Source organism: Nanorana parkeri, unplaced genomic scaffold, assembly GCF_000935625.1.
Source record: "Nanorana parkeri isolate BGI_ZX_2015 unplaced genomic scaffold, ASM93562v1 scaffold1101, whole genome shotgun sequence".
Classification (NCBI taxonomy): domain Eukaryota; kingdom Metazoa; phylum Chordata; class Amphibia; order Anura; family Dicroglossidae; genus Nanorana; species Nanorana parkeri.
The window spans coordinates 60921-70294 of record NW_017307369.1 but is presented as its reverse complement, the minus strand read 5'-3'; the positions used below and the strand labels follow the sequence as shown (position 1 = coordinate 70294).

The following is a 9374-nucleotide window of genomic DNA, read 5'->3' as shown; positions in this document are numbered from 1 at the left end:
CAACGGGGGAATCCCCCCCCCCCCCCCCTCAGAGATAGAGCCGCTCCCACCCGCAGTAGTAGTGAGAGGAGTACATCCCCGCACAGCGGCCAGGACATACAGCTGTCACTGTCAAAGAGGTAACTGCAGTTCAGTGTAAAAAAACGGCACACTAAGTACTATGCCGGTTTTTACACTGAACCACAGTAAACTCTGTGACAGCTGTATGTCCCGGCCGCTGTGCGGGCATCATAGGCGTCCCCTCCCCCCACCACCACTCAGAGAGGAAGAAGAGGGCATGAGGACAGAGCACATCACCACTGTAAGTCCCTTTTCTATCTTACACCACTGACCTTCCCACTGCATCACCTTACTGAGCTCCGCACCACGTCACCTTACTGACCTCCGCACTGCGCCACCTTGCTGACCTCCGCACTGCGTCACATTACTGACCTCCCCACTGCGTCACCTTACTGAGCTCCGCACTGCGTCATCTTACTAACTTCCGCACTGCGTCACCGTACTGAGCTCCACACTGTGTCATCTTACTGACCTCCGCACTGCGTCATCTTACTGACCTCCGCACTGCGTCATCTTACTGACCTCCGCACTGCGTCACCTCCCCTGATTCCACTGAGAAGCGGCCGCCGCTGCTGCAGGCACGATCTCCTGTCAGCTCGGCTCTGCCGCTGAGGAGAGGAATCGCCGTACATGCTCCTATGTTCCTCCGCCCACCTCTGCTGCTATTGGCTGGGAGGGAAGGTGCAGCACCATCATTGGCTGCCTGGGTATTTTTCAGCAGAGCGGGAAGGGACCTGCAGAGGAGGCACAACAAGGCTGCTTGGGGCTGCACATGGAGGAGACATTGATGCTTCCACCACCCTGATAGGAAGAAGAGGGCATGAGGACAAAGCACATCACCACTGTAAGTCCCTTTTCTATCTTACCCCACTGACCTTCCCACTGCGTCACCTTACGGACCTCCTCACTGTGTCACCTTGCTGACTTCCGCACTGCGTCACATTACTGACCTCTGCGCACTGGGTCACATTACTGTCCTACGCACACTGAATCACCTTACTGACCTCCCCACTGCGTCACCTTACTAACTTCCGCACTGTGTCACCTTACTGACCTCCGCACTTCGTCACATTACTGACCTCCGCGCGCTGCGTCACATTACTGACCTCCGCGCGCTGCGTCACCTTACTGACCTCCGCGCGCTGCGTCACATTACTGACCCCCGCGCGCTGCGTCACATTACTGACCTCCGCGCACTGCGTCACTTTACTGACCTCTGCGTCATTTTACTGACCTCCGCACTCTGGAGAGAGATGGGCACAGTGGCAATGGAAGAGCCAGATTTGGGGGGCTTATTTTCTGGCAGTGCCCCTCCCGAGACTAGACTTTGGATCCGCCCCTGATACCTATAAAAACTATGATATCAAACTGATATACATTCAAACCCACAACATCGGGGGCGTGGCTACGATGTGAAGCTGACCACACGTGCCTGGTGGAGCTCCGCTGCTTCCAACGCCATTATCCTGTTATTTCTCCTGCCTGGCTTGATTCCCGTGCCCCAACTGTCACCCATCCTGTGCAGGACTTACCCAGGACCAAATCTATGTCCGCCAAGTCTTGTCGGCAGGCCGCAGCTCTTCGGAGATCCGCTCGAAAGGCGAAGGGCTCAGGCGTGGGATCAGCCGGCGCCATCTTGGCCTCGCCGGCTTCCGTCCCTGCGTCTCCTGTACAGCGGCTGGACATGGAGGGAGATGGCGTGGAGGGGGTGAGTGCTACCTTGCCGCAGACTTCTATGCCCGCGGACCATGCAACTACACCAGTTCCAGCGGGACTAGGGACATCAGCCATACTGGCGGCAATCGAGGGTTGCCAAGTCACCCTCACCCCTAAAATTGATTATTTGGCGGCAGAGTGCACTCTGATCTGCCATGATCTGGACAAGATCCATACCCGCATAACAGCTGCAGAGACCAGGGTGTCAGATGTGGAGGACATGGTGCATGGACATACTGATACACTTATAGAATTGCAGCGCACTGGCCATTTCCTGGCTGCCAAAGTTGATGATGCCGAAAACCGCACGTACACATTGTTGGGATGTCGGAGGGTGAAGAGGGTGCGGACCCAGTAAAGTTTGCTGAGGCTCTATTTAAGAGGGTCCTGGGGCTGGATGAGCTGCCTCCAACTTTCGTGGTTGAACGTGCTCACTGAGTTCCCACGGGTAGGGCACCGCCGGGGGCCCCTCCCTGTCCATTTCTGGCTCGCCTCCTGAACTACAGGGACAGAGACAAGATCATAGCTGCTGCTCGTAGATGCCTTGATGTCAGCTGTGGGAAGGCGCAACTTCGATTTTTCCCTGATTTTTCCTGTGGTTTTACTGAGAGTTACTCTGGAGTCTCCATCTTTGGGGTGCCCTGTCTAGTTGCTGTTGCTGCTTCTTCCCATCTTACCTACCTGATGTATGCTATAAGGTGGCCCCTGAGCTGGGGATGAGATCCACAGAATCTTCATCTTTAGACTCATTTGAACGCTACGACACTGATGCCTCGGCCCTATGTGACAGGCCTTATGTTTCATAGGAGGCGGCGGATTCTCCACCACGATACACACGATACACGATCTACTGTTTGCCCTTTTTTTGGTTCTTTTTAGATTTTTGCATTTTTAACTGGGACACTTCTTACTGGGGGTGCTCTGACAATCGGTAGGGAGTTTTTGGGTACAAGCTTCTAGTTGTTAATTTTCTTACTAGCAAGCAAGGGGTTTAGTTTAAGTGTTATGGGAGGGGGGGGATGTTAAACGGGGGATGCTATGCCATTTACATGCTCTGAGCAGCAGGTTACCACTGCTTGTCCTATCTCTAACTGGCTCATGGTGTTTGTTATTTTATCCTGGGCCACATATGTACCTAGGGCCTTTATATGGGGGAACGCCTTAATATTCTCTCATGGAATGTGAGGGGTCTCAACGATAAATGTAAGCATTCTATGATCCTGAATTGTCTGAAACAACAGAGACCGCACATTATCCTTTTACAGGAAACCCATTTAACGGGTAGCAAAATGTTGTCGTTGAGACGCCCTTGGCTACAGAAAACGTTCCATGCTACTTATTCAGTGTATGCCAGAAGGGTGTCTATTTTGATCAGCAGATCCCTCCCATGCTCCATTATCCATACCATAGTGGATCCTCGGGGCCGATTCCTTATTTTGGTCATGAATGTCCATGTGATACAGTTTGCTATTGTTAATGTATATGTACCACCACCGTTCAATGTGCAGATATTGTATACGGTTTTCCATAAACTCGCTGCCTATCTCCCCATACCAGTCCTCATAGCGGGAGACTTCAACAACATTTTAGACCCCTCCCTGGACTCCTCTAATGTAGCCAGGCCTGCTGGCCTGGATCTTGTATCCTGGGCGGACACGGCTGGGTTGGAGGAAGTCTGGAGGTGGAAAAACCCGGGACACCGTGCATACTCCCATCTCTCACACACCCATGGCTCCTCGGCTCGAATAGATATGGCCTTTGGCAACAGGAACCTACTTAACCTGGTGGTCGGGGCATCCTATTTACCTGGTGGTCTGTCGGACCATGTCACGCTCACCGTTTCCCTGTTGCTACCGGGCCCTAGGAGTTCCGGGTGTTGGAGATTGTCACCGAGTTGGCTGAGCGTGGAAATGGTATCCAGCAGAGTGCTCCCTGCTATGGAGAGATACTGGGAAACAAATGAGGGTACTGCTTCTACCAATGTTGTGTGCGATGCATTTAAGGCAAATGTACGTGGGGAATTTGTATCTGCTATCAAAGCTTCTCGTGTAGAATTCAATGCGGTTCTAGATGAACTTCAGGAGGACGGAATCAGCATCTGCTGCGGCCTTTGCAACTTCCCCTGGGGAGACATCTTTGGAGGAGCTCCGGGTGGCACAACGGGTGCTGAACCTCCATCATGTTGAGATGACTAGATGCTCCTTAAGGGAACTGCGTGAGTCGCTGTTTGAAGGGTGGGACAAAAATGGAAAGTTCCTGGCCTTGCTGGTTGCGGATCAGAGAAATCTTACCACAGTTCCATGTATTTTGACTGACAGGGGGGATAGAGTCACCGAACCGCAGGCCATCCTACAGGAATTATATTCCTACTATCAGAACCTCTATTCCAGGATTCGGGGTGATTTGGGGGTGAAATGTTTTGTATAATAATTATGTTGTTTTTAAGTATGTGCCCCCACTTCGGTGGGCGATGTTTGTAACTTTATATGCATATTGGAAAATTAATAAATAGTACTTTAAAAAAAAAAAAACCCACAATATCAATCTTATGCACAATCTTCGCACCTATATTGTATCTTCTCTAGTGCTGAAAACTGAAATGGAGTTCCACCAAGCAGCCAAGACAAATAATGTGGATAAAATGACCCAGCTCAAAGGACGGAAAGTGAACATCAATGCTAAGAATGCTGTAAGTAGTTGTATACATCCAATTTGGTTATAGAATGCTAGCTTCTTATATCCCTTCCATTCAACCAATACAACTTGCCAGGAGCAAAGGAAAAAAGGGAACATGGTTTGCAGTATAAACACAAGTATACAGTATTAATGGTGCTGTAAGTCTCTAGCAAGCAGCTAAAATAAAATTCACTGATAGATATTTAAACTTTGTGAAACTCAAGTTTTGTTGAAAATAAATAATAATCTTAAAGTGACATTATACTCTATTCAGTAAGCTAGGCGGCGTGTAATGACTTGCCATCTGGCTTCCTGGTTAGCCGGGAAGCCGGGCAGCGTGTAAAGACTCACCACCCAGCTATCCCAGGAAGCCGTCCCCATGCTTCTCGTCACTATGTGACGAGAAAGCATGTAGCAGACTTACTGGACAAACATGGAAGCCGGGCGCCGTGTAATGACGCGGCTCCCAGCTTCCTGATTGGCCGGGAAGCCGGCTCCATGCTCTCTCTCGTCATGAGGCACCCGGCTTCCTGATTTGCCAGCTTCCCAACCAATCAGGAAGCCGGGCAGCACGTCATTACACCCTGCCCAGCTTCCTGATTGGCTGGAAAGCCAACTCCATGCTCTCTCGTCACAAGTGACGAGTGAGCATGGAGTCGGCTTCCCAGCCAATCAGGAAGCCGGGCACAGACGCGCTGCCCGGCTTCCTGATGCCGGAAGTATCGGTCTAGCTCGCCCAAATACTAAGTATCGGCACAGATACTAGTATCGGTATCAGTGCATCCCTAGTTGAAGCCAAAACTTTTTTCTAGTTTTCAATATTGTAAAGGATAGCAGTGCTGTAGAAAAGGTGAGGCGAGTGAGGCACTCACCTCGGGCGCAGCTGTGAGGGGCCGCAGCCAGGGCCAGCCCTGGACCTGGTGCCTGGCCGGGGTAAGAGGTGGACGGGTGCTTTGGGATTTGGATGCAGTGCTGATCACTTCACATTACCATATCACTCACGTGCACCTCTGCCGCTTATTGGCTGGTTCCCAGGTGTGGGGGGAGTTGAGAGCGGCTGCAGTGCTGATCGCCTCAGTTTACTAAAGAGTCAACAAGCGGACGCACACGCAGTGCCGCTGTGTATTGGCTGGTTCCCAGGATCACAAGAGGAACATAAATGATAAAGCATTGGGAGTATTTTCTGCCATAACCTGCTCTGTCCTCATCACGCCCTAAAAATCTCCTTTTCTCCCCTTCTCTGTCCCCATAACCTCATGTTCCCATCACCCCTTAAAAATCACTTTTACTCCCCTGCTCCATCCCTATCCCCCCATAAACAGTTCTAATATTAATTTCCTTGTTATTTATTTACTTTCCTCAAAATAACTCCGGGGAGGGGAAGGCTGGGCACAATTTTCTGTTCTTGCCTCAGTTCCTGTTCTTTGACCAGTCAGTCAAAAATGTCACCAGTCAGCATGACCGGACTATAGCCTTGCAATTTATGTTAACATTTTTTGGGGACCTGAATAGCCGGGATTTAATCACCACTGTTTTTTTGGTTTTTTTTACTCTATAATGAAAAAAGTACTGTAAATTTTGGGGGGCAAAAAACTGTTTTCCCTACGTTATGTTACAAAAACATTTATTTTTACCCATATTTTTGGTAAAATATAAAAGACAGGGTCACGTCGGGTAAATAGACACTAAACATGTCAACTTTAAAATTGCGTGCGCCCGCAAAATCGCAAAAAAAATACCATACCCAAAATTGACCACAGGCGACACTTTAAAAGCTTTTACCACTCATCAGTTTAGTGTTAATAGTGATGAATGGCCCCAAAATTATTGTCCTCACTCTGACGTTCACAGTGATATGTAACGTGTGGCGCAATTGCCATTTTTACACGTAGGCGCATCCGACGCATATTTGTGTGTGTGGGGGCAGGGGACTTTTTTTTTAATATTTGACTTTACATTTTTTTGGGGGTAACTTTAATTTAAAAACTAAAAATAAAACATTTCACTTAACTTTATTGCTATCACATATTCTATTGCCAAGAAGCCCCCTATGTGATAGCCAATTTACACAGACAGGTCACCTTTATGGAGACATCAGGGTCTCTAGGACCCCTAATGTCACCTAGGAGCTTCTCTCCAGCTTCAGAAGAAGTATGAATTAGGGGAAACCTCACGCTTTTTTTTTTCATCTTCTGCAGACTGTTAGACTGATTGTTCTAGATTTTTTTTTTTTTTACAATACAGAATTTGAAGGAAGAGTGACATTCCGAGCATTCATATGTTTTGTAGAAGCACAGCATCAGAGACGTGAAGCTGATGAGCCTATTTCACTTGGGTCACGGTGCTAGGTGAGAAGCTCCTCAGCCTCCCCCTAGAGCAGCACTGTTAGTTCTCGTGCTGATCAGCCATTCAAAATATGCTGCCCGCTGCCAAGTGTCAGCATGAGGTGGGGTGGAGATATGGCCACGAGGGAGCTTCATCCATACGTGCATTGCTTACAGCTTCCTCGCGTGTCCTGTAGAAGTGCCTGGACCGCAGTGACATTACATTCTGGCTTCCGGCACCTCTACAGGGTGCACTAGGGAGCTGTACAAGCAATGCACATATGGATGGAGCTCCATCACAGCACAGCAACTCACACTGGACCACAGGCTGAGGATCCACTCCAGTTCTCGTAAGGTAGGGAGACTGGGTGGATCTTAAAAAAAAACAAAAAACCAGTGCGGTGTGACTTGGGTTGTGACCTAATGACCAAGGACAAATGTGGTTCCTGAGGTTACATAGGTTGAGAACCACTGCTCTATACCATACTGTGCCACAATGTATGTATTTTTTTTGCATTAAAAGGAGAACTATGAGGTGAGTGCTTTTTACTGACCTCATAGTTCTAGCCGACCTGTGACAATGAGACTGTCACAGGTCGGCTCAGTAGATCGGGAGGTGAGCGAACACATACCGGGTTCGCTCACCTCTCGATCCTGTCACGGCTCTCTGCTGTGACAGGGGATGGGCTGGATTCCCCTCTCCCCGCTCCCATCCGCCAGCGCTAACTGGCGGAACGGACGGGGAGGGGGCGGGTACAGCTGGCTCTGCCTCTAGATAGGCAGAGCCAGCTATCACTCACGCAGCTGGGCGGATCCAGGCATCGATGTCGGGATCCGCTCCGGCTGCGGCGTCTCAGTATACCTCGAGCTGTAGCTCGCGGTATACTTAGCCTAGGGTGACGGGAGGACGCTGGTTTGTGTCCTCCCGTTACCCTAAGGAGAACTATGGGGAAAAGCCTGACCCCATAGTTCTCCTTTAAGGTGCACTGCAGCATTTTGTGTTAGGTAGCCCATTCAAAATAAATGGACTGCAATGCTCCTCAAATCATTAAAAAAAATAGGTCCTGCTGCAACTTTTATTTGTACATTGTGGTGTGCTGTGATGCATTGTGTAGGTGTATTGGGGAAGAAATTTATGGAAGAACAAACATGTACAATGTGAAAGTAACATGAAAAAGATATTCTTATATATATTGCAATAATGCCTTATATAATATGTGCTCACTGAAAATATACCACATTTTTCCTTTAAAACAAAAGATGTTCGGTTATTATTTTTTTCCCATTGTGTGATGTATTCTGATGATGTACTTTGCTGTACACAAGACAAACTCTTTCTTTTTCCTTAGCTGGATCGTACAGCTCTTCACTTTGCTGTGGCTGGATGCCATTACCAGGCAATATCTTTTCTGCTAGGCAACAAAGCGCGCGTAGACGTTGCTGATAAAGTAAGTGAAGTACCTACTGTATACAGTATAATGCTCCTGCACTAATAATAAAACACTTTTTGGGTTTATTCAACAAGACAAAATCAGTATATAACAGGCATTAATCTATAGCAGCTAAATTCATTTTTTTAGTGTTTTGAAATCTGGTTCTCGTGGCTTCCTGTACATGTACTGAACAAGATTTGTATTATTATACCCTTTTGTGTTCATGTGGGGCTATAAGAAGGCCTTTGTATTTAAAATAAATTAATTGTTTTGCAAATGAAACCAGATAGACAGATTTCCAGGGACTGATATCTGAGGTGTAGGCAGCTCCTGTAGCAAGAAACCAACTGCGATTACTTAATTATAATAAAACAACAAAGTGCTCTGACCTTATTCATCCAATAAGGAAGGATTCTAGGGTAGGGTTGAGTACTTGAGAATGGTTGACAATAGGTGAGTAATCCCTTTCTTTGAAATCTCTGGCAATCCCTTTATGTAGACTACATTGGGTAACTCTTTTGACGTTTCATGTAATTTGTGAATCAATAGAAGAGGGCAATACTGTGCAGAACACCCACATTATATGAACTTTCACCCAGGTGCTAGATCTATACATATGTGTGTCCATTTACATCAGATTACGCCCAACTCCATCTAGGTCCGGAAAAAACACTGAACAGAGTTCCGCTTTGGTGGACCTGATCGTGAAAGATTGGAGGTAATCTGATGTAAATGGACACACGTCTGCTTACATCCGATTCCCAATAGACTTAACATGGGTCTGTACAGTTTATTTTTTATGTTTTTAAAATGTCGCAAGATGTTACTGACACACATTAGAACTGGGGAAGCTACTTGATGAGTGGCAGGATGTCTTTAGCATTAAAGGAGAACTATGAGGTGAGTGCTTTTCACTCACCTCATAGTTCTAGCCGACCTGTTACAATGAGACTGTCACAGGTCGGCTCAGTAGATCGGGAAGTGAGCAAACACATACCGGCGTTCGCTCACTTCTCGATCTTGTCACAGCTCTCTGCCGTGACAGGGGAGGGACTGGATTCCCCCCTCCCCGCTCCGATCCTCCAGCGCTGACTGGCGGAACGGACGGGGAGGGGGCGGTTACAGCTGGCTCTGCCTGTAGACAGGCAGAGCCAGCTGTAACCTG

The 9374-nt window shown here is 48.1% G+C and overlaps 1 protein-coding gene across 1 annotated transcript in view; it reads left to right on the top strand.

Annotated features, from left to right (window-relative positions):
* The window catches only part of ANKDD1B (ankyrin repeat and death domain containing 1B), a 45333-nt gene that overhangs the window by 7812 nt on the left and 28147 nt on the right, over positions 1 to 9374 (top strand). The window contains exons 2-3 of the mRNA XM_018567833.1: positions 4362 to 4465; positions 8126 to 8224. Of these exons, the coding sequence (XP_018423335.1) occupies positions 4362 to 4465; positions 8126 to 8224 (203 nt within the window). The remainder of the gene's footprint in view (positions 1 to 4361; positions 4466 to 8125; positions 8225 to 9374) is intronic.